Genomic DNA, 26,071 nt, shown 5'->3' with positions numbered 1-26,071 from the left:
CTTATGTACTCAGGGAATTTTTATTTGGAGAGTCATTAATATATTTTTGTAAATGTGATATTGAAACTTATTTTCTGTTGGGGGTTTTTTTCAATTCAAGGCCTTAATTGTGTTTGTCTTTTCATTTTTGATCTGATTTATTTTTTATATGAACATTTTACTATTTGAATCTATTATGTTGCAGTTTGTTTTCATTTTGTGTATATTATTGTTCCTTGAATTTATTTTATTACAGTACTGAATTTTAGACAGCATTTTGTGGTCTTTGTTTTAAGATGTCGCTATTTTTACCTGATTGGGAACTATGTGTAATAATAATAATAATACATTATAAAGTTCGTTGATGGTGTTACAGTACTGTTGTACATACAGTTTAACTATAGTATTCCACAAAAAAAGTATAATACTGTGGTACATAAAGTACAGTACTGGTGGACATGCTGTATGACAGTATTGCTGTGCCTGTCATATTTCAGTACTGTGGTACATACAGGATTACTGTACTTGGTGTGCTGTTGTCCAGTCCTCTTCCCTTTGAACGTGGATCTGCGCATGCTCTCCTCTGGAGTTTAGGGTGGGAGAGTTAGCCGTTAGCATTGTGAGCTAACCAGCCGGAGTGTGTAATGGCGGCCTCGGTGTTGCTGGGGTCTGCGGACAACACCGGACTCAACTTCACAGTTGGAGGCGGCAACGGCGGTGGTACCGGGAATTTATTAGTGGGAAATAATAACGGACTGGGGCCGGCGGGTCCGGCGCCCTGGAACCGGTCACTGGACCGGGCGTTGGACGAAGCCTCGGCCACCGGGTGCCTGAACCTCAGCGGCAGGAAGCTGAAGGAGTTTCCCCGGAGCGCCGCCAACCACGACCTGACGGACACCACCAGGGCCGGTGAGTGAGCGGAGGGGCACGGGGACCGGCTTGGCTTCTGTCGTGTCGGTTAAAGTGACTTAGAGACAGTTTTAAGGACTTCAGGGCTGTTAAAAGTAAGAATCCAACTTTAATGGCCCTGATGAGAATGGGATGGGGAAAACACTCAGGCCCAGTGTTATGACAAACATTGCACCCCCCTAAAATATTACTGTGCCGTGATTCCTCCGTCTGATGTCAGATCGTCACTTGAAAACACTGTTCACTAACGTAACGAGCAAAATATCGTTACGTCTATTATTGATTAATAGTATGAGTTATGTTGTAGACTTTCCGAATACTTGTATGAACTCAAAAACAATTTGATATACGACATCGCGTTACAGCCTCCGCTCATAAGCACAAATACTAAATAACGTCAGTTAACTTCAACTGGTTAGCAGTGCGTAGCGCAGTTTAATTGTCTGGGTTACAAGTCTAGTCATTACACCTGTAAGTTTTGGAAACTGGCTTAGGCGGTTGTTGATGTCGGCTGGTTTAGCTAGCTAGCATGCTAACACTACTACAGGAGTGTTTGTAGTGTCTGCGGTGGGTACACGACAAAGTGCTTATGCTAGTGTTAGCACACAGCTAGTTCCTTTAGGTTAGTTGGCTCGGTTAGCCGTTTACGGCTCTGATAGGGCAGGAAGGATTTTGGCCGGACCGTCCGGTATTGGGGTCATCGGGCTGTGAGAACCTCACCCCAAGTTTCTGACGTCATAAAGTTTGAAAAGGTGAACGCACACCTAGCTTTGTGTGGTTTAATGTCTGTGGTGCATGATTAGATAATGAGGCAGGAGTGAATGAAGGCTGCTCCGCCCACCCGAGCCTGACGGGCCAGCGTGGAGAGACAAAACAAACGGAGCGAAGGAGTTCAGCTGTGGACTGCAGGTGTACAGTAGGTGTACAGCAGGTTAGTGACATGTCAGCATAGCAGTAGGAAACAACAGAGTTACACTCAAAGAGAGCCAGAAACCGTACGAGGAGAGATCCTAACGCGATTTATCTGTGCTGCTGGTTTCTTGACATAAACGTTGTCATTGCAAAACTACCCTGGGACATCATTCTATTATTTTCAGTGAATATCACCCACTTGTACTTAGCGTTGTATTTATATATTATATATATCAGTTCTCGTTTCATTGCTAGTTTGAGTGGAGGGGGAGACTAGAAGCTGAAATAGTCTGTAGTTCTTCTGGGACACAAACTACGTCACATGGTGGAGCTGCTGCATGGAGAACAGAGTGAGCAGCTTCATCTGAGTTAAACCTAACTCTGATCAAGACACTGGGTTTGAAATCGACAAATGTGACTTAATCGGGACACAGTTGAAGAACAGCGTGGCTGTACTGCAGCTTCTCGTCACATCATATCGCCTGTACTCTTCCTGTCAGGTTCCAGATCAGCACGCTGTGTCTGCAGATGTAGGCCATTTAAATAATTCAGAGTTTACGTACATTTTTATAGTGAATACACGTTTGCTGCTGTTCTTTGTCATCAAGTCAAAGAAACAGTAAATATTCCATCTTTACGCTGTTTGTCGGATGTGCAGACATTTGATTATGACACGTTCTGCTTGAAGGAGTTGTGTCGGCCAATTTCACTCTTTAATAACGACAGGAATAATCCATGAATGAGGAAGAGAGCTGTGTGATTAAAGATGGCTTGTTGCAGATAAATAGAGTTTATTGATAAGAGCCTTCTGATTCATTGGCTGGTATCAGGTCTGTGATGTGTTTGAGTCCCCATCACAGTGAGCTCTGTGTGTCTGATCAGATCAGTCAGTTTACCAGTTTCTGAAAGCAGCCTGTTAAACCCAGAGTAATGTGGATCTGTATTAAAGCCTGTGAGAGGCAGGATCAGGGTCACTGTGCTGCTCAGACTTGGTCATGTGACCAGTCACAACACACACACACACACACACACACACACACACAAGCACTGTGATGTGTGAGCTCCTCTTCATCACTCTGTATCACACTGATTCATACAGAGCTGAGGCCTGAGGCTGCAAACACACACACACACACACACACACACACACACACACACACACACTCACACACTCACTCTGCTGTGTCATCAGCTTGAAGGGAGAGTAACTCAGTACTTCATCGATGTACATCTGTGGTAGTTGTACTTTAACCGTGTATTTCCGCACTTTGTACTTTGCTTTCTTCACAGATTCACATCGTTACAATAAAATAAAGGAAGATTATTACAGCAGGATATAAATGAGTTACAATGAGCTCCACATTTACCAGCTGCATTTTAAGTACTTAAAGTTTTGGTACTCCTATATTAGTATACTTTGATAATATGTGTACTGTACTGTTATGAGTACTTTAAAGGTTCTGAATGCAGGACTGTAACGCTCTGTTTCTCTCCTCATACTGATCCAGATGCTGTATTTGTGAATGAGCTGAGACACAGTTCAGGTCTGACAGCAGTGTGAGAGTTATGCTAACAGCTGATGTGTGACCCTGTAAAGAAGTGATCTGATGCTTCACTGCTGTTCGGCCTGCCTCACGTTTAGGGATAGACCGATTATCGGCCGGGCCGATGATTGGCATTTTGACGCATATCGGCATCAGCCTTTTTTTTTAAATCTGACGGCCGATAAGAGATCAATTTAATTGTGTTATTTTGGCTCTGATGCAGCCGCGCCTCTCTGTCTGCAGTCATTACTCTATCTCCAGCATTGTCCCACCCACAGCACTGATTGGTTACACGCAGAGCCATGGCACAGGTAACAGCCAATCAGCAGTGAAAGCTGTGCATGCAGAGTGCTCACGCACGGCGGAGAGGAGAAAAAGTTCATTTCTTTGCACATTTTATTTAACTTTGTTTTATTTACTTTAAAAAAACTTCAGGAAGTTATTTATTTATTTATTTAAATTTTCAGTGAACTTTCTAAGAGATGCTGCTGACCCTGGGAACGCCCTGCGCTTTCTGTTTGTTTATATACATATAATAAACATATGCTTAAAGGCATTTCAACAAAGTTAAGTGTAAGTACTCTCTGTGAGTACTCAGACAGTGTGTGTGTGTGTGTGTGTGTGTGTGTGTGTGTGTGTGTGTGTGTGTGTGTGCGTGCGCGTGCGCGTGCGTGTGTGTGTGTTGCATTAGAATAACAGACTGCTGTACAACAGGAAATAGATATTACCATGGCGATATGTACTTCCTGCCAGCCAGGTGCTGATCTGCACTCAGCTGCTCTGATAAATGGAGGAACAATAGTCAGGTCTGAGAGAGAAGTGAAGTGACGGCAGGAATAAGAAATGGTTCAGTTTGGGGGGTGTGAGGGGGGTGGGTAATTAATTGATCGCAATTAATCACACATATCAATTATTTCTGTAAGAAAAACCGTCTCATGTAGACTTCAACACTCTAATTGTTCTCTCTTCTTCACCGTATTAAGTTTTAATTCACAATCTACTTTAATCTGATCACTTTGCTTCAGTCCTCCAACACACCTGCAGCTCTGCTCTCTGCACCGCTGCTGAACAACAACAGCACAAGAAGACATCCTGTGTCTTTCCTTTCTGTGGTTAAATATCCGTCATTCACCGACAAGCGAACAGCGGAAAGTATTTTGATATCTGCCGGGTCATTTCCTCCTTCTTGTTTTACTGATGGTTGGGTCGGACATCCAACCCAACCTTTTATCCATCTCCGCCCCATTCCACGTTCCGCGGTGAGGATCCACTCTGTTAAACTGTGAAGATCAGCTGGTCAGTGCGTCCGTGTAACCGTGACAACCACAAGGAGGGCTCTGATTGGAAGATGGCGCTGAGACAAGAGGAAGCTTCAGACACAGAAAGACTGTTGTTAGATGTTTGGTTTCTATTCTAAGACTCTGTCACGAGCTACACACACACACACACACACACACACACACACACACACTGACTGTGTTTAATTCTCCATATTAAACAGGAAGTGGGGGAGGGACTTGTGGATATTGATTGTTGTTTTATTGTTGTTGTGTTGTTTTATAAAAAGCTCCTAAACTTAACCTAAACTCAAACTGTGCGTGTGTGTATGTGCGTGTGTGTGTGCGCGTGTGTGTGTGCGTGTGTGTGCGTGTGTGTGTGCGTGTGTGTGTGTGTGTGTGTGTGTGTGTTCAGACCTGTCTCGAAACCGTCTGTCGGAGCTTCCTCTGGAGGTGTGTCTCTTTGTGTCTCTGGAGAGTCTGAACCTTTACCAGAACTGTCTGAGGTCTCTGCCGGACAGTCTGCTCAACCTGCAGGCCCTCACCTACCTGAACCTCAGGTAACACACACACACACACACACACACACACACACACACCTGTCTCATTGTTAGTTACTAGATGTGTATTTGGATTGGACAAGATGAAAATGAAAGATAATTTTTAGAAAGAACAGCTGGAGACCAACAACGAGCTCTCATCACGCGTGCTCATTCTGATGTACGCTCTCTCTAATACTCGCAGAAACACACACACTCACACACGCAACTAAGAGGTAAATATATTTTGATCCTCAGACACAACTACCTGTGGCACCGACATTCTGCCCTCAGAAATTAACACACTGTCCTGTGTGTCCAACATTTACAGCTGACCTTTCTGACCAGTGTCCCATGAGCAGAGAGCAACAAAGCTTTGTCTTTTCAGGGTTTTAACTGTTGAACTGCTCCTTTCATTTTGCTCTCCTCTCAGGCTCAGCTCAGCTAACACCTAATAGTGTGTTTCCCAAATATACAACACTGTGCAAAGCTTTTAGGCAGGTGTGAAAAATGCTTTCAAATATAAAAATAATTATTGTTTATTTTGATCAATTTACAAAATGATCAGTGAGCGAACAAAAGAAAAATCTAAATCAAATCAATATCTGGTGTTACTACTACAGCATCAGTTCTTACAGGTACACCTGCACACAGTCAGGGATGTTGTAGGATTATAGTCAGGTGCATGATCAACCAATGATGCCAGACAGGTGCTAATGATCATCAGTGTCACATGTAGGTTGAAACACAGTCATTAAGTGAAACAGAAACAGCTGTGTAGGAGGCTTAAAACTGGCTGAGGAACAGCCAAACTCTGCTACCAAGGTGAGGCTGTGGAAGACAGTTTCATGTCACAGGTCAGACACCATGGCAAGACTGAGCACAGCAACAAGACACAAGGTAGTTATACTGCATCAGCAAGATCTCTCCCAGACAAAGATTTCAAAGCACACTGGGGTTTCAAGATGTGCTGTTCAAGCTCTTTGGAAGAAGCACAAAGAAACGGGCGACGTTGAGGATCGTAGACGCAGTGGTCGGCCGAGGAAACTTAGTGCAGCAGGTGAAAAACACATCGAGCTTATTTCCCTTCCAAATGGGAAGATGTCCAGCAGAGCCATCAGCTCAGAACTGGCAGAAACCAGTGGGACCCAGGTACACCCATCTACTGTCCGGAGAAGTCTGGCCACAAGTGGTCTTCATGGAAGAGCTGCAGCCAAAAAGCCTCCGACATGGAAACAAGGCCAAGCCACTCAACGATGCACGAACACATAGTTAACTGGGCTGCAGAGAAATGGCAGCAGGTGCTCTGGACTGATGAGTCACAATGTGAAATATTTGGCTGCAGCAGAAGGCAGTTTGTTCGCCGAAGGGCTGGAGAGCGCTACGATAATGAGTGTCTGCAGGCAGCAGTGAAGCATGCTGGAGGTTCCTTCAAGTTTGGGGCTGCATTTCTTCAAATGGAGTCGGAGATTTGGTCAGGATTAATGGTGTCCTCAATGCTGAGAAATACAGGCAGATACTTATCCATCATGCACTACCATCAGGGAGGCGTATGATTGGCCCCACATGTATTCTGCAGCAGGACAACGACCACAAACATGCAGCCAGTGTCATTAAGAACTATCTTCAGGGTGAAGAAGAACAAGAAGTCCTGGAAGTGATGGTATGGCCCCCACAGAGCCCTGATCTCAACATCATGGAGTCTGTCTGGGATGACATGAAGAGACAGAAGGATCTGAGGAAGCCTACATCCACAGCAGATCTGTGGTTAGTTCTCCAACATGTTTGGAACAACCTACCAGCCGAGTTCCTTCAGAAACTGTGTGCAAGTGTACCGAGAAGAACTGATGCTGTTTAGAAGGCAAAGGGTGGTCACACCAGATATTGATCTGATTCAGATTTCTCTTCTGTTCATTCGCTGCATTTTGTTCATCGATGGAAATAAACGATTAACACTTCCATTTCTGAAAGCATTCTTAGTTTACAGCATTTTTCACACCTGCCTGAAACTTTTGCACAGTCCTGTATATGTGTATTAAAAAACGAAAACATGTCATTTAACCGTTTAACTGGTAGTATTGACCCGTTGATATTCTTAACAGTCAGTTAACGGTTAACCAGTTAAAGTGCACATCCCTCTTAAGGTAGCGTGGATTCATCCATTCTTTCGCTGCTGAAAATGGTCCCGAACAAATGCCTGCTAACATGTTGTTGGTTTGAGTGTGAACATGATGATGGTAATGAAAACAGAAACTAACAACAGGTTGTCTGTCTGCCTGTCTGTCCTCCTGCCTGTCTGCCAGCCGGAACCAGCTGTCTGTCCTCCCTGTCGTGGTCTGCAGTCTTCCTCTGAAGGTTTTGATCGCCTGTAACAATAAGCTGGTCTCTCTGCCGGAGGAGCTGGGCCAGCTGAGACACCTCACTGAGCTGGTCAGTGTGACTTTATTATCAGTCATGGTCTGAATGCCTCAACAACTTGAAATGAGGTGGTTCTTTAACCTCTGACCTCTTTTTTTTACCTGTTCTAAGTGCCTCAAAGGGTTAAGAGGTTTAGAGTTTAACCAAACACTGATTTCTGTCTAAGGTAGTTTATTTTCAAGATTTATCATATGTCACCTTCAGGGGGTCCTGACCCTCAGGTTGGGAACCTGCTCTCTGCAGAGGTGTCTCTCTCTTTCAGCCTGAAACTGAGGAGTTTAAAGAATTGAAATGTTTTTTAGCAGATTATATATATTATATTATATATTAAATATTTAGAGAAAAACGAATCATTGAAACTGAAATAAAACGAATCTCATTATTTTTCTCGTGAGAGTTTTTCCACCAGAATAACGTTGTTGATAGTGACGCTGGTGTGCACTGCCCCCTGCAGGATGTGAGCTGTAATGAGATCCAGACTCTGCCCTCTCAGGTGGGTCAGCTGGAGAACCTACGAGACCTGAACATCAGGAGGAACCACCTGGTCCGACTGCCTCCAGGTACACACACACACACACACACACACACACACACACACACACACACACACACACACACACACACACCCACACACACACACACACACACACACACAAAGATCACCTAAAATGTTTCGTGTTGGACTGGACACAGAAACCGTTACTTCATCTCTCTGCAGATACTGTGTGTGTCCTGAAGTACCTGTGTGTGTACCTGTGTGTGTACCTGTGTGTGTACCTGTGTGTGTACCTGTGTGTGTGTGTGTGTGTGTGTGTGTGTGTGTACCTGTGTCCTGAAGTACCTGTGTGTGTACCTGTGTGTGTGTGTGTGTGTGTGTGTGTGTGTGTGTGTACCTGTGTCCTGAAGTACCTGTGTGTGTACCTGTGTCCTGAAGTACCTGTGTGTGTACCTGTGTCCTGAAGTACCTGTGTGTGTGTGTGTGTGTGTGTGTGTGTGTGTGTGTGTGTGTGTGTGTGTGTGTGTGTGTGTACCTGTGTCCTGAAGTACCTGTGTGTGTACCTGTGTCCTGAAGTACCTGTGTGTGTACCTGTGTCCTGAAGTACCTGTGTGTGTGTGTGTGTGTGTGTGTGTGTGTGTGTGTGTGTGTGTGTGTGTGTGTACCTGTGTCCTGAAGTACCTGTGTGTGCCTGTGTGTGTACCTGTGTCCTGAAGTACCTGTGTGTACCTGTGTGTGTGTGTGTGTGTGTGTGTGTGTGTGTGTGTACCTGTGTCCTGAAGTACCTGTGTGTACCTGTGTGTGTACTTGTGTGTGTGTACCTGTGTACTGAAATACCTGTGTGTACCTGTGTGTGTACCTGTGTACTGAAGTACCTGTGTCCTGAAGTACCTGTATGTGTACCTGTGTACTGAAGTACCTGTGTCCTGAAGTACCTGTGTGTACCTGTGTCCTGAAGTACCCGTGTTTGTACCTGTGTGTGTACCTGTGTCCTGAAGTACCTGTGTGTGTACCTGTGTCCTGAAGTGCCTGTGTGTGTGCCTGTGTGTGTGCCTGTGTGTGTGCCTGTGTGTGTACCTGTGTACTGAAGTACCTGTGTGTACCTGTGTGTACCTGTGTACTGAAGTACCTGTGTATGTACCTGTGTACTGAAGTACCTGTGTGTGTACCTGTGTACTGAAGTACCTGTGTGTGTACCTGTGAACTGAAGTACCTGTGTGTACCTGTGTGTACCTGTGTGTACCTGTGTGTGTATCTGTGTACTGAAGTACCTGTGTGTACCTGTGTGTACCTGTGTGTGTACCTGTGTACTGAAGTACCTGTGTGTACCTGTGTGTACCTGTGTGTGTACCTGTGTACTGAAGTACCTGTGTGTACCTGTGTGTACCTGTGTGTGTACCTGTGTCCTGAAGTACCTGTGTGTGTCCTCAGAGCTGGCCGACCTCCCTCTGGTGCGTCTCGACTTCTCCTGTAACAAAGTGACGTCCCTCCCCGTCTGTTACCGTCAGCTCACACAGCTGCAGACCATCGTCCTCGACAACAACCCTCTGCAGACGCCTCCTGCACAGGTACACACAGGAAGTGACATCATCAACGTGCAGCAGGAGGCCTCCGTGTGTCTGAATGTGTGTGTTTGTGCTCTCTGTAGATCTGCATTAAAGGGAAGGTCCACATATTTAAATACCTGAACCTGGAGGCCAGCAAGACAACCCCCGACCTCCCAGACTACGACAGACGACCTTTGACCTTCAGCTCCTGGTGAGAGCGCACAAGCATGCTGCTGATAACCGACATAAAATTCTTCTCTTTCCTGTTGCTCATAAATGATTTCTAACAGGCTGACACGTTTTACACCACGAGCATTCATGACTGGTTGTGATACTTTTAGTTCTGTATCAATCCGATAAAAAATGTACACATGATTATTTCACATCTGTAGGCCGTTTGGCTCCTCCTCCCCTAACACTGAACTGAAACACACAGAATGTAGAACCACAGGAACTTTGGGGAGGAGCGTGCAGCCATCAGATAGTTCAGTGTGGAGACATCAGACAGTACTTCCAAAGAATCACAAGCAGGCATGCACACAGGGACTTGTAGTTCCTTTTCTCCTTCCTGTAGTTGCATAGTTCCTTTTTGGCTCTAATGGTGTGTTTAGAACAGTGAATACATACTAAATACATACTTCCTGCAGACCCTTCACAATAAAAGCATCAGTCAGGCTTTTATTCTACAGCAAGTGCTGACTGTCAATCCTTGCCTGCTTTGCAGTGTTGATGAGCTGTACCCTGGGCGTCCGTACGGAGCACTGGACTCTGGCTTTAACAGCGTTGACAGCGGAGACAAGAGGTGGTCGGGGAACGAGGTCAGAGACACACACACCCACACACACACTCAGCATGTCCTGTGTTTCCTGTCTGTTTGTCAACTCACTTCCTGTCTGTGTGTCCAGCCCACAGAGGAGCTGTCAGAGCTGCCGCTGAGAGTGGCCGAGATCAGCAGAGACCAGAGACAGAGAGGAGGAGGAGCAGGAGGAGCAGCACCTCAGCTGGCTAATGGCACCTGTGAGTTTATGACTGTGATGAATCGTCCTGTGATGCAGATAGTTGAGCTGTGAGCTGACCCCTGTAGGTCTGACGTTATTATAATTTGAGCTGTTAGCAGCAGCAGGAGGTCAGGCACATTCAGAGGGAAAACTCAGCAGCAGCCCTCTGGTGATGTAATTAAAGGTCTTATGTTCAGAATAATAACCATCTAAATATTATTAAAGTACTTTCAATCCAAATTTAAGATATATAATTTAATTTTCTGAACGCCTGTCTGATGTTGGGATTGGCTTGGGCTTCATAAACATGCTCTTTTTTATTACTCGTGCCGGTCTGTCCTCGAACCTTCAGGTGTGTTTGAACAGAGATCAGAGCACATTTTCAGCGTGGGTCTTTTAAATTCTGGTTATTGATGACCACTTAGAGTATGCACAGTACAAAGCTTGGACTTGACTGTACTTCTTGATACACTTGAGATGATTTTGTATGACAGACACTATGGGGTCAGGGTTCAAAAAGAAAAGGCATTAACACTAACACAGAGCGAGTTCTCTTCTCGTCTGCTGAAAGGTTTGTCTACAGCAACACACTCAGCTCAGTGTGAGAGTGGCTGCAGCCAGAAACACCTGAAGAAAGCAGCTAACATTAGCATCACATCTGTTAAACACACATCAGGTGTGAAAACCTCTGGGATATGTTGTTAGACCATATTACCCGATGCTAACCACCCAGACAAACCTACAACGCCCTTTTAGCTCCTCGTCTCTCTGTCTCCTTCTCACCAGATGTGGAGTCGGAGCAGATAGACTTCATAGACAGCTGTGTGGGGGAGGAGGAGGAGGAGGAGGGGAGGAGTCGAGGACGAGGAAGAGGTGGAGGTGGAGGTGGAGGAGGAGGAGGAGGAGGAGGAGGAGGAGGAGGAGGAGGAGGAGGAGGAGGAGGAGGAGGAGGAGGGGACAGTGCCAGCCTGAGCTCTCAGTTCATGGCCTACATCGAGAGACGCATCACCAGAGAGGTAGGAGCTCCACCCACCAGGAATCAAACCTATGACACATCACATTGTGTTTTCAGGTCCATGTGTGGAAGAGTATGTTTCAAACCGAGTCCTGATTGGCTACTGGTTCTGCTGTGACTCATCAGAGCCGACATCAAAGAGCTTTATTTTGTTAATCTCTGTCACTTCCTGTTTGTGTATCCAGGGTTCTCCAGGAAAAAACAACTCCACCAGGACAGAAGACACAAAGAGACACAGCAGGTACACACGCACACACACACACACACACGCACACACACGCACACGCAGACACACACACGCACACGCACACACACACACACACACACACACACACACACACACACACACACACACACACACACACACACATACACGCGCACACACACACACACACACACAAACACACACACACACTACATGATAGCAGGAGGAAGATCAGGCATCCTTACAGTTTTAAGGATACCAGCTGTCTTAACCTATATTACCGGATACCTGTCTGTCTGTCCTGCAGGAGTGTGGTTGATGGTGTCACAGCGCCCTCTAGCTCCCAGAGCCAGGTAACACCTGCTTACCTGACTCATGTTTTACGCCTTAAACTACAAATCCCAGCTTCTAATTTCTGTCTGTCTGTCTGTGTCTTTCTCCCTCTGTCTGTCCACAGAGAGGTGTTGGGGCTCCAGGGGGGGTGGAGAAGATGAGAAGGGAGGCCCAGCTCGCTGCTCTGAGGTACGACGAGGAGAGACAGAAGAATCGATCTCTGCAGAGAGACTCTGTCACCAGCTCCACCAAGGTACCACCAGTCTCACTCTAGTCTCAGGACGCATGGTCTCACTCATCACAATCTCACCCCAGTCTCACCCCAGTCTAACCCCAGTCTCATCTCAGTCTCATCACAATCTCACCCCTGTCTCACCCCAGTCTAACCCCAGTCTCATCTCAGTCTCATCACGATCTCACCCCTGTCTCAAGTCCCAGCCCAGTCTAACCCCAGCCTCACCCGAGTCTAACTCCAGTCCCACTTCAGTTTCGCTACAGTTTCGCTACAGTTTCACCTCAGTCTAACCCCAGTCTAACCCCAGCCTCACCTCGGTGTCACCTCAGTCTAACCCCAGTCTAACCCCAGCCTCACCTCGGTCTCACCTCAGTCTAACCCCAGTCTCACACACTGATGATGAATTGTGAACTAAAACATATGTTCATCCACACACAGATAGATTAAGGTAAAGGTGAAGTTATCAGACTGACTCTAACTGTGGTTGTTTTTCAGCATAAAGCAGCTCAGAGTCCAACAAAGTCCAGTCCAGACAGCGAGGTGAGACTCTTCTATTGCTACAGATCACTCCTGAGTCTGTCAGTCAGCTGTCTGCTCGTACTGTCAGAGTGTTTGTGACCTTACAGCTGCGCGTTCGCTCACCATGGTCGCTCACTGTGGTCACTCACCGTTTTCGCTCACCGTGGTCGATCACGAGGTCCGCTCACCGTGGTCGCGCACGAGGTCCGCTCACGGTGGTCGCTCACAGTGGTCGCTCACAGTGTCCGCTCACCGTGGTCGATCACGAGGTCCGCTCACCGTGGTCGCTCACCATGGTTGCTCACCGTGGTCGCTCACGGTGTCCGCTCACCGTGGTCGATCACGAGGTCCGCTCACCGTGGTCGCTCACCGTGGTCGATCACGGGGTCCGCTCACCGTGGTCGCTCACGGTGGTCGATCATGGGGTCTGCTCACCATGGCCGCTCACCGTTTTCGCTCACCGTGGTTGATCACCGTGGTCGCTCACCGTGGTCGCTCACCGTGGTCGCTCACCGTGTCCGCTCACGGTGTCCGCTCACCGTGTCCGCTCACCGTGTCCGCTCACCGTGGTCGATCACGGTGTCCGCTCACCGTGGTCGCTCACGGTGTCCGCTCACCGTTTTTTCGCTCACCGTGGTCGCTCACCGTGGTCGCTCACCGTGGTCGCTCACCGTGGTCGCTCACGGTGTCCGCTCACGGTGTCCGCTCACCGTTTTCGCTCACCGTGGTCGATCACGAGGTCCGCTCACCGTGGTCGCGCACGAGGTCCGCTCACGGTGGTCGCTCACAGTGGTCGCTCACAGTGTCCGCTCACCGTGGTCGATCACGAGGTCCGCTCACCGTGGTCGCTCACCATGGTTGCTCACCGTGGTCGCTCACGGTGTCCGCTCACCGTGGTCGATCACGAGGTCCGCTCACCGTGGTCGCTCACCGTGGTCGATCACGGGGTCCGCTCACCGTGGTCGCTCACGGTGGTCGATCATGGGGTCTGCTCACCGTGTCCGCTCACCGTGTCCGCTCACCGTGGTCGATCACGGTGTCCGCTCACCGTGGTCGCTCACGGTGTCCGCTGTAAGGTCACGGTGTCCGCTCACGGTGTCCGCTCACCGTTTTTTCGCTCACCGTGGTCGCTCACCGTGGTCGCTCACGGTGTCCGCTCACGGTGTCCGCTCACCGTTTTTTCGCTCACCGTTTTCGCTCACCGTGGTCGCTCACCGTTTTTTCGCTCACCGTGGTCGCTCACCGTGGTCGCTCACGGTGTCCGCTCACGGTGTCCGCTCACGGTGTCCGCTCACCGTTTTTTCGCTCACCGTGGTCGCTCACCGTGGTCGCTCACCGTGTCCGCTCACCGTGTCCGCTCACGGTGTCCGCTCACCGTTTTTTCGCTCACCGTGGTCGCTCACCGTGGTCGCTCACCGTGGTCGCTCACGGTGTCCGCTCATGGTGTCCGCTCACGGTGTCCGCTCACGGTGTCCGCTCACCGTTTTTTCGCTCACCGTGGTCGCTCACCATGGTCACTCACCGTGGTCGCTCACGGTGTCCGCTCACGGTTTTTTCGCTCACCGTGGTCGCTCACCGTGGTCGCTCACCATGGTCGCTCACCGTTTTCGCTCACCGTGGTCGCTCACCATGGTCGCTCACCGTTTTCGCTCACCGTGGTCGATCACGGTGTTCGATCGTATCCTGGGTAATCTTTTTACATATTTTAGTATCTAAATGACTAAAAGGTACAAAAATTGTTGGAATTGTTCCTGTAGATGTGTTCATCCTGCAGCAGTGAAACAGGCTGTAATGGCTGCAACATAATCCTTGATGGGTCAAAGGTCGTCCACTAAAAGTTCTTGTTGTTTCCACTGACAGGCTCAACAACATTACAGAACACAAACAAACTACCCAATCAAGGCAGCAGTAGACCAGTAACTCCCATGTTCTGTGGGCTATATTACTGCTTTTCTGAATGGAGTCTGGTGTGTTTGAAGAGAGTGATGTAACGTCTGTTTGTGGTTAAAAAATCTTCCTCTTTCACAAAAAGGTCTCTGAGGCTTGTCTGAGTGGACTCGCGATCAGGCACATACTGCAGCCATTACAGCCTGTTTCACTGCTGCAGGCTGAAGAAAACATCTTCTACCTGTTTGTCATTTAGACCCAAAATATGTAGGAAAAAAAAAAAGAAAAAAATGTATATAAATCTAAATATATAAAATTGATATGAGACTATAACTCTGTGAAATGGGGTCTTTGTTATTCCCTGTTTGAATAAAAGAAACCGGAACATCTCAATCTTATTTCATCTTAGATTCTGTAAGTTTGTCTTGGTTGTTTAGCGCTGTGTTTTAGCCCCGCCCCCTCCCAATTAAGGCTTTGCCCTCCACCACACCTGTTCACCGTCACCCTGTGTCTGTCTGTCTGTCTGTCTGTCTGTCTGTCTGTGTGTGTGTGTGTGTGTGTGTGTGTGTGTGTGTGTGTGTGTGTGTGTGTGTCTGTCCTTGTCTGTGGTGTGTGTTCAGACCGTCTACCCCTCCAGACGCTCCACCCACACAGATGACTCCGCCCTTTTTATGGTAAGAGTTTGGCCTCACCCCCTAAAATATACTAACTCAGCTAAAGACGGACAAAATCTGGCCAAAACTAACTGATGTGAATCATTCAGATTTATGTTATTTAGCTTATCACCACAGTCATGTCATGATGAACTGCAGGAAACTCTGTGATGCATTTCCTGTGGCTGTTTTACAAGAAAAGCCTCTCCTGTTTTAACCGGGGGGGGAGCTTTTTAATACCTACTGAACTAGTTACACCTGTTACAGTGAACAGAGTGAAGAGTTAAACTTATTCAGCTGAAGGTATAAGGTACTAACATGTGGAGTCATAAAGGGGCCTTAACAAAGAACAAATTAAAGAATAACAAATGTTTGAACTTATATAGACATACAATAAAATAATTATGCAAAGACCACATAAATTAATGCATATAGAATTAATTAGTCTTTTTGCCGTGTATAATGTTTAAACTGCTGTATTTGATGTGTTTTTATAATGTAAAAATTATAACAAAATGGGCCTCATTTACGAACTGTGCGTACGCACGAATCTGTGCTTGAACTGTGCGTACGCACGTTTGACGCACAAATCTGGGATTCATCAATTTGTTCTGACCTAAATTTCTTCGTACTCTGCGAACAAATGTAGAACTCCCTCAGACCATGCGTACGCACAGATGATGAAAGAAATGTCCTCGGAAATGTTAACACACACCCTTTAACTAAATGCATACTATATTAAAACTTCATTTATTGAAAAAAAAGGCTTTAATTGACAATAATTGAATTTACTAATGTATGGACCAAACGTAAATGCCGTGTCATCCTCATAATTTCTTGTCACATAATTAAAATCTTCAATTATAGCAGTTGAGTTAGTTTATTAAGTTTACAGAGTAGACCACATGAGAATGTTCATATTGAAGTGTAACACTTTTGTTACAATTGTTTCTATTTCTGCTGATGTGAAATGTTGCTTTTCACCTTTTGAGGCCATCTTTCACGTTCTGTCATCTTCTCCGTAACACCGCTCTCTTCATGCGGCACCAAACAGATGTCCTTATAAAGAGAAATAGAGGCGTGGCAGTTTGCTGATTGCAGAACGCGGACACGCGCCTGTCAGTTTAGAATGGTTCTGATTTACCAACATGCGCACGCTGGTGAGAACAAAAATTGGCCAGTACACACGTGTCAATAATCCGACTGTGATTTTGCGCAAGTACTTATCTTTTGCGGAGAGTAAGAACATTTCTGCGCAGATATTAGTGAATGAGGCCCAATATCCCTTATTCACTTGCTATTCCTTGAAGGGCAAAAGCTGTCAATCAAGTTGCTTTGGGCGGGACTTCCAGCCTAAGCTTTTAATGACATTATGATAAATAGATATATAATGAAATAAATGTAAAATATTATGTGTATATATACAGATTAGAAATGCAATGAATATACACTTTAAACATGTAAAAATAAAGATATACAGAGAAAAATACATCAAAATGCTTATAGTTATTATTATATTTAAATCATTATATTTACTCATCTGTTTGTTCTCTTAGTTTTTTCCAGTTATAAAACCAGGTTTCTTATTTCTGTCTCTTTATATTCCCACATGGGTTTTTTATTCTCTTTATGGCACTCTTTTGACTCCATGTCAGCGCACTGTACACACGTGTTGCTGGCTCCTGAAACAGAAGTTGTGTGTATAAACTAACATCAGGTGTGTTAGAAGGTGTGTTAGGTCAGAGGTCACCCCAACAGTCTGATGGAGATCACTGCATCATCTCTGGAGACTTCACACAAATCTGAATGATTCTCTCTTTTAACCGGACACTTTTAATCAGCATGTGATGTCCGTTTCCTCCCCTCATCTACAGCATGAACACACACCTGTCAATCATTCATCATCAGCCTATCCCCTGTCATCCTGTCATCATCGCCCCGCCTCCTCACTCATTTACTGTTACATTTGATGTTCACAGTGACAGGTTGACACCGTACAGATGACATGTCAGTCCAGGTGTGTTGCATCACTCAGGTACACCTTCAGTGGAAATCTGTTAAGGGTTTCGCATTAATAAAGAAACTTAACATGGGCCTTTACATATTTATATATATACAAACTTTAGGCTCCAGTAGATGTGTTCATCCTGCAGCAGTGAAACAGGCTGTAATGGCTGCAACATAATCCTTGATGGGTCAAAGGTCGTCCGCTAAAAGTTCTTGTTGTTTCCACCGACAGGCTCAGATTGTTATTCTAAGTGTGTGACAACATGACAGAAAGGATCCCTACAGAGATAGACCTTTTTGTTACAGAGGAAGATGATTGTTTTAACCACACACAGACGTTACATCGCTCTCTGCACACACACCAGACTCCATTCAGAAAAACACTGATTTTACCTCACAGGACACAGGAGCTGCTGCTCTGCGGCCGCCTTTTATTTGTTAGTTTGTTTGTTGTGTGACTTTGGTGTTTTAAATTATTGGTTCAGATCCAACACAACATCTGTGAAACACAAAAAATCACACATACTAACCAGCTGAGGCTGCAGTACACCTGCTGCTGTGTTCTGTGAGGTAAAATTACAGTTTTTTCAATGGAGTCTGGTGTGTTTGAAGATGCATATTTTGTGCGCACTTGTTCTGTATTGTTTTGTTGGCATAAAGTCATGTTCAGCTGCTGACATTTGAATGTTGAAGGTCACATATGAAATATAAATAACTTAATGTTGTAGAGTGAACTGCTTCTGTCTTCAGTATTAACCCAATAATTAGATAAAGTCTGCTTTATTAACTCTTTGATCTTTCTCTTCTGTCTGTCAATCCTTCGTTTGTCATTGTTTCTGCCATCTTTGATTTCTTCACTTGTTTTTATTTTTATATTCTTCTTCTTTACTTTATTTTTGTTTGTTTTTTAACTTCTATTTTGTGTGTGTCTGTCTGTGTGTCTGTCTGTGTGTGCGTCCGTCTCAGTGTGTGCTTGTGTTTGAGATAGACTCTGGTACAAACACTGTGAAGAGACGTCCTGGCTCACACAGACAGGTGACACATACGAGGTTTCTCTTTGTGTCCTCTCATACACATCAGCTGCAGATACGTGTTGCTGATCTGACATCAGTGATGGTGTTTGTGTGTGAAAGCCTGACTGTGTGGAGCTGCTCTGGGATCAGTTCATAGAAGGAAACGCTAAGCTGTGTGTGCTGTGTATCACCCTCTTTAACAGGACATCATGTGATCCCTAACATCAGTGTCAGCCTTTAGTTAGCTGCTGATGACTAAAAGATAAACTTATAATGCATATCAATACATGATCAGGTGTCTGTATGAAACCTGAAACTACAAAGACAGCAGTCACATCAAACTGAGTCTGTCCATTTCTTTATTTCCATCACTTTCTTTTCTTTCTTTGTCCTCCTTTTTCTCCTTGTTGTCTGTCTGTGTGTGTGTCTGTCTGTGTGTGTGTCTGTCTGTGTGTCTGTCTGTCTGTCTGTCTGTGTGTGTCTCTGTCTGTGTGTGTCTGTCTGTGTGTCTGTCTGTCTGTCTGTGTGTGTCTGTGTGTGTCTGTCTGTGTGTGTGTGTGTGTCTGTCTGTGTGTCTGTCTGTCTGTCTGTGTGTGTCTGTCTGTGTGTGTGTGTGTGTCTGTCAGTCTGTGACTGGCGTGTCTGTAGACGGCTGTCGCTCTCTCGCCTCTGATAGCTCCGCCTCCTGTCTGCTGCAGGTACTTCCACCTGCATGCTGCTGCTCTCTCTCTGTCTGACTTGTTTCAGTGTGTTTCATTCAGTCTGAGCAGTGTACCGTTACTTTATATATTAAATATGGTCATGACATCCTGGGTTCCCATCATAGACTGTATATTGGAAGTGGGCGTGGCCACTGTGACATCATCCACTGGTTTGTGGACAGTTTTGAAGCCTTAAGTTAAGGACTTTTTCCTGTGACCATATCTGGACAAGAGGGTACATTGGCATTGCCTAAACTCTACCCTGGTTGAAATGTCGCTGGTAATTGTCACTGACAGGTAGCCCCGCCCTAACCCCGCCCCTCTTCCTGGTCTGTGTGACTCTCAATGGGAGCATCAGTGACTAAATGAACATCATGCTGTGTTGAAAAGACTTGAAACTAGAGACTGAGACCATAAACTCATTAGGAACATGTTTACTGAGGGAATACATCAGGAGAGGAGGAGGGGCATGTTCTCATAGACTTCTATAGGATCACACTGCTGAAGGAGAAGTTTGGTATTTTTAAACCTGGGCCCTATTTTTACAAATTTGGGGGTCAAAATGTCGGTTGGGAACAAAACCTTTTGGAATCGGTCCAGTAGATACGGACGCATTATTCCCTGGGGCAACTGCGCCCAGTCAAAGTGCATCCACTAAAAGTTCTCGTCTTTACTGCTGACAGGCTCAGATTGTTCCTCCAGGTGTTCGACAACATTACAGAAAAGACCGTACTTTTTTAAAGAGTAAACATAGGACCAGGTTCAAAAATACCACACTTCTCCTTTAAGGCACTTCTGCAACAGTCGGTTGTTCAGACTCAATCTAACTACATGTTAGTCTGACTTCCTGTGTCAGGTGTTCTCAGGTGTTCTCAGGTGTGTGACTGTCTGTGTTGTGTCTCTGCAGGGGGAGGACAGAGCTGCGCTGTCTCCTACAGGTAAGACAGCACATGTTTGTCCTGGTGTTTTTTAATTCCGTTTTTTTACTGAGTGATCTTTACAGGTTTTTTTCTTGTAGCCAGTCAGTCACCTACCTACCCCAGCTCTGGGGGCGTGGCCTCCTGTCGGTCAGCCAGTCTGAGACCAGAGAGCTTCCTGTTTCGTCTGGGCCAGAAAGAAGAGAAGAGGAAAAGTGAGGACAGGAGCAGTTCATGGTTCATACAGAGGAGAAATCTGACCTCCTGCTTTTGAGCAAGGCATCACCCTCTGATCCCACAGGATCCGTCTCCGGCACGTTCCGTTTGTGCCGCGTTTCTGGTCCGTCAACGGCGCGAGCCCTCGCCCACAGGAAGCGTGTCTGGTCTGCAGCGCAGCAGAGCGCTGGCCCAAGCAACTGGATTCGCGAGATCACAAGATCACGGGAGAACTACATTATCGCGCGAGAATTATGTTATGTTAGCAGAGCGACACACAAACTACAGTTCAGTTTGCACCTCGAGGTGCGTGCGGCGCGTGCTGTGGAATCACGAGCAGTGACTTTAATGGGCGCGATCGAGACGGATCCTGTGGAATCGAACGGTCGCACCTCCTCTCAGCTGTGAGGTCACCATGGTTATCTGTCTGACTCCTGCTGTCTCCTCTGTATCCTCCAGGTGAGGCTGCTGCTCCTCCTCGGAAGCAGGAGGAGGCTCCTGCTTCTCCTCCTCTGGTTGGAGAAGATGCTGAGCTGGTGGAGCAGCTCCGAAAGGTTTGTACCTCCACCTGTTTCACCTGCTGACACCCACTAATATCTGCCAGGTGCAGCTCAGCTCACACAGGTGTACAGCTCACACAGGTGTACAGCTCACACAGGTGTACAGCTCACACAGGAGTACAGCTCACACAGGTGTACAGCTCACACAGGAGTACAGCTCACACAGGTGTACAGCTCACACAGGAGTACAGCTCACACAGGAGTACAGCTCACACAGGTGTACAGCTCACACAGGTGTACAGCTCACACAGGTGTACAGCTCACACAGGAGTACAGCTCACACAGGAGTACAGCTCACACAGGTGTACAGCTCACACAGGAGTACAGCTCACACAGGAGTACAGCTCACACAGGAGTACAGCTCACACAGGAGTACAGCTCACACAGGAGTACAGCTCACACAGGAGTACAGCTCACACAGGAGTACAGCTCACACAGGAGTACAGCTCACACAGGTGTACAGCTCACACAGGAGTACAGCTCACACAGAACTGAACATGTTGATTCCATGAATTTTAACCAACATTAATATCTGTCTCTCTGTCTGTCTCTCTCTCTTTACCTGTCTCTCTGCCTGTCTCTCTCTCTCTACCTGTCTCTCTGCCTGTCTCTCTGCCTGTCTCTCTCTCTCTCTACCTGTCTCTCTGCCTGTCTCTCTCTCTGTCTCTCTCTCTCTACCTGTCTCTCTGCCTGTCTCTCTCTCTACCTGTCTCTCTGCCTGTCTCTCTCTACCTGTCTCTCTGCCTGTCTATCTGTCTGTCTCTCTCTCTCTACCTGTCTCTCTGCCTGTCTCTCTGTCTGTCTCTCTCTACCTGTCTCTCTGCCTGTCTCTCTCTCTCTGCCTGTCTCTCTCTCTCTCTCTGCCTGTCTCTCTGCCTGTCTCTCTCTCTCTCTCTGCCTGTCTCTCTGTCTGTCTCTCTGTCTCTCTCTCTCTCTGTCTGTCTCTCTGTCTATCTCTCTCTCTGCCTGTCTCTCTGTCTCTCTCTCTCTGCCTGTCTCTCTGTTTGTCTCTCTGTCTCTCTCTCCCTGCCTGTCTCTCTCTCTCTCTGCCTGTCTCTCTGTCTATCTGTCTCTCTGTCCGCCTGCCTGTCAGAACATTGAGGCCCGTCTGAAGGTGTCGTTGCCTAGCGACCTGGGAGCAGCTCTGACAGACGGGGTGGTGCTCTGTCACTTGGCCAATCACGTGCGACCACGATCCGTCCCCAGCATCCACGTCCCCTCCCCCGCTGTGGTGAGTGCAGGTTTTAGTGACTAACGAGCGGACTGACAGACTGCTGTCAGTCACCATGGTAACTCTGCCTCTCCTCGTCCTGCAGCCTAAACTCACCATGGCCAAATGTCGACGGAACGTGGAGAACTTCCTGGAGGCGTGTCGCAGGATCGGAGTCCCACAGGTAACACATGGGACCTGATACTTTTATATATTACCTGTTCATTAAATCAGTGTCAACACAGTGCTGTGGTTTGATACCTGCAGCTAATAACAGCTGGAACCTTTCTCATACCTGTGGTTCTTACCTGTGCTGCCTTTGTAAATCTTTGAAGGCACAGTGACGTCACAGTGGAGACTTTCTGTTTCCCCCGTTCATCCATCACACGCAGTTTAAAACAGGTTGTAACATGATGTCATGGTAGTGGAGAGAAATGAGCCGCACGTTTCAGCCGCTCGTCAGGCTCGTTTTCCACCATTAAACGCTCTTCAGCTATAATGCACAGAGACCTTTGAGGGTGATCTGAGTGTGGGCGGACCAAAGGGTTATCAGTCACTCCTCCATAGGTAAATCTCTGCTCCATAAACAGGAAGTGTTCTGGCTGTGACATCACTGTCTGCTCCTTGTACTGAAACTGATACGAAGCTCCTTCTCCTCAGCTAACAACTGTCTTTCTTCTCTTTCATCTGCTCGCCTTTCATTAACCTTTTATTCTGTCCATCTCACTCCTTCGTCTTGTCGCTCTTATCCTCTGCCATGTCCATCCCACCTCCTCCATCACTCAGGACAGTCTCTGTTCAGTGGGGGAGGTCCTGGAGGGGAAAGGAGGAGGGGTTTATGGGACGGTGGGCGTGTTGCTCTCCATGGCCCCGCACTCCTTTAGCCCCTCCCCTCGGGTCCAGCTGGCTGGCTTCGCCCTCTTCTACCTGTCCGTCATGTCGGTGCTGTGTGCCATCTACGTACACCTGGCACCGCACGTGTGAAGCCGACCTGAATACAAAATGTCTAACAGATGTGACAGCACATTCAGTATCTCAGCACAACAACAGCACAAAGTCTAAAGTAACTGTTTAACGTTTCGTGTTTAGTCTTGTTTAGAACAGAAAGTGGTCTCATGCTCAACAGCTAGCTGTGCTTTGTGTATCATCCATCCGTTCTCTGCCCCCCGACGTCTTCTCAGTAGATCCTCCTCTCCTGGAGGAAGAGCCGGCTGTAATCAGGCTCAACTACTTCAGATACTCCTTGTTGGACTTGAAACTTGTTATAGATTTTCCAGACCGCCACACTCCGAGGCCGGATATCACAGAGACGTCAGAGATGTGGTATTGTTCAAATAAGGAGATAAATCACACGGTCACTGCTGACACCGACCAGTCACAGCCGACCAATCACAGCCGACCAGTCACAGTATGAAGTTGTGTCAGTCTCAGACTCCTCCCTAAAGTCTGACTTCAGAAATATGTGTGATGCTTGTTCCAGACACTACTTCACCCTCTGAGAAGTTCCTCTGATGGAAGGTACTGGCCCTTTAAGCCGTCCTTTCTGGTACTTCTCTGGAGGACCTACAGAGGGAGGAGCAGTAGAGCAGGAGTATTCATGATGTGAGCTTCATCTTAACTGCCCCTCTAGACACATGAGCTGTGGCTCGTACCTGAGCTCCTCGCTCTGTCTCTGAGGACACCCTCCCATGGAAACTTATATCGACCTTCTGTGCCACACTGTGGGTTCCACAGGTGTTCTCTGGGTCCTCCCAACTGTGTAGTCTCACTTTGATGTTCCCAGAGGCATCATGGTTGGTGGATTTCAAATCCGGCTGTGAGTTGGCGGAGAGACGTGGCAGGTATGAGGTTTAAACAGGTGAAAAGTCTTATTTCAAGGTTTCGGGTTTCGATCTTTCTGATGAGCTTTGTGACTTTCACACATGTTGGGTCCATGTTGGTGGATGGAGTTCTCTGAAACTCTTGGCAATACGATTAGAGTCTGGTACTGTTTCATCAGACCCAGTTCTGTACCCTTCTGTCGAAGTCAGATTGATGTTCTTATGAGTATAAGGATGTTCTTCTTCCATTGTTTGTAATCATTTTATACTCGCGGTGACAGAAATCATTTCAAATCAAACACTTGAACCTTTAAAGTTCAAAAATATCAACCGTCCCTGTCCAGAGGTGTGGACCCGGGTCACATGACTTTGACTGGGGCCATAAGACTGATGACGGCAGCCAATCAGGTTTCAGAGCAGAAGATGAAGGTGTGTTTGACCAGCAGACAAACAACGACTTGTCGTGGAGTCCAAGCACAAAGTTTACCAGCGACTTGTTGGCTCTGATTTAGGACTTGGATTTGAGTTTATTTGGGACTCTTTGGTTTTGACTCAGGAGGTGGCCTTGACTTTCTCTGGACCTGAGACTTGTTGGTTGATCCTTGGTCTTTACCTGGGAGATGAAGTGTGGGCCTGCTGGCCTTGACTCTCGACCTGTGTTGATTGACATGGTCTTGACAATCGATCTGGGATTTGATGGTCTCAAAGTGCTCGTGACCTTGGACTAGTTCTTGACTTACTCTTGGCTTTGGGACTTGATGGTCCTGACTTGCTCTTGACTTGGCGGTTGATGGTGTTGAGTTAAGAGTCGTTGGTCTTTACCTGTGACGAGCTGGTCTTGACTGGAGACTTCACAGTGAAGAAGACCCAAAACGAAGCCAGTCCTCGTGTTCTAAACTTGCCATAAGTCTGTAATCGCTGTGAGAGTCATGTGATCCCTCAGGTGTGAGCCCTCAGGTGATCACGTGACCACTCAGCTGAAGTTAAAACTTGACAATCCCCCAAAGGTGGAGGTTTACCCTGAAACTTGTTTCTTGCCTGTTGAAGCTCCGCCCCCTGTGCCTTATGTTTGGCTGTCTGAGTGTTTTTTTGTTTTTTTTACTATTTTTACTGTTTGTAAAGTGCCCCCCCCCCCCCCCCCGTACTGTACACACCTGTGTGCTGGACGTCACACTCTGTGCACCATGTTTCCACCTGTGGTCATCCTCTGGGTCAGACTGACAGTACTGGAGGAACTTAGCTGGTAATAGGATGACTTTAACATGAAGTACCTGTGCCTTCCTCAGGGGAACAGGTGCTGAGATGTTTGCTTGTGTTTCCACGGCTCTAAAACTAAATGAGTGCTCAGCTTTTGTACGACTCGTGGGGTCTTTAAAAGTTCAGGTTCAGGTAAGAAGCAGGTTACTGGTCTGGAGGTTCCTGCAGTGGAAAAGGACTCGTGGTGTCCTCGTGGACATGCACAGGACTGTTGTCTAGCGCAGCAGTGAACCTGGGACCAGCTGTAGATCTGAACTGGTTTACAGTTCACTTCAGAGACGGCCCTTGTTTTTTCTAAGAGATGAAGAGTGAAGATGATGCTGGTGACGACGTGTGAGTGTTTTCTAACAGACTGTGTGCCTCTGCTCTGCTTTTCCCTCCGAACATTAATAAAACAATGTAAAGGACCTAAAGGATCCGTTTGTGTCCAACCTTTTTCTGTCACTTCTATCACCCAATTTACTGCTGAGATCTGACGACTCACAGGTGTAGTCCAGGTCACATTAAAGCCCGCTGCGGCTCAGTGTAACAGAAGTGTAGGAAACACACATATCACTGTGTAAATAGATCTATAAGTGTTGGAGCTCCATGTGTTCCCTCAGCTGTCAGATCGAGGAAGCAGGACAAGACACTCACCCACCATGATTAGCCCTGCTAGCTGCTTTAGCCTACATGCTAACAGTCAAGTGATATCATCACTGAGTGTAAGAGGAGCCAGAGATGTCAGGATGTCAACTTCTTTATTTATTCAAACACGGGGATCAGTTTATGTAGCCCTTAGTGTTCCCTCACCTGGGTTACTGTATGAAAGCAGCTCAGCCTCCTCACCTGAGAGAGACAGGTCAGCCTCCTCACCTGAGAGACAGGTCAGCCTCCTCACCTGAGAGAGACAGGTCAGCCTCCT

General features: G+C 46.9%; 1 protein-coding gene across 1 annotated transcript; it reads left to right on the top strand.

Annotated features, from left to right (window-relative positions):
* The first annotated feature begins 613 nt into the window (after nt 1-613).
* Nucleotides 614-25,583, top strand: lrch3 (leucine-rich repeats and calponin homology (CH) domain containing 3). Its single transcript, XM_069668068.1, has 21 exons — nt 614-888; nt 5,037-5,181; nt 7,464-7,590; nt 8,033-8,138; nt 9,506-9,642; nt 9,723-9,832; nt 10,346-10,439; nt 10,527-10,638; nt 11,406-11,492; nt 11,556-11,635; nt 11,820-11,875; nt 12,147-12,192; nt 12,297-12,425; nt 12,903-12,947; nt 15,434-15,487; nt 20,095-20,125; nt 20,206-20,319; nt 20,780-20,874; nt 21,974-22,111; nt 22,197-22,274; nt 22,877-25,583. The coding sequence occupies exons 1-21, from the start codon at nt 624-626 to the stop codon at nt 23,072-23,074; spliced, it is 2,247 nt and encodes a 748-aa protein (XP_069524169.1). The 5' UTR covers nt 614-623; the 3' UTR covers nt 23,075-25,583.
* The last annotated feature ends 488 nt before the right edge of the window (nt 25,584-26,071 follow it).

This window comes from Semicossyphus pulcher, unplaced genomic scaffold (assembly GCF_022749685.1).
Source record: "Semicossyphus pulcher isolate SPU_LCO1_2020_fin unplaced genomic scaffold, fSemPul1.0.p SCAF_19, whole genome shotgun sequence".
Taxonomy (NCBI): Eukaryota; Metazoa; Chordata; class Actinopteri; order Labriformes; family Labridae; genus Semicossyphus; species Semicossyphus pulcher.
Note: the sequence above shows the minus strand (reverse complement) of the source record. Positions and strands in the feature narration are given on the sequence as shown.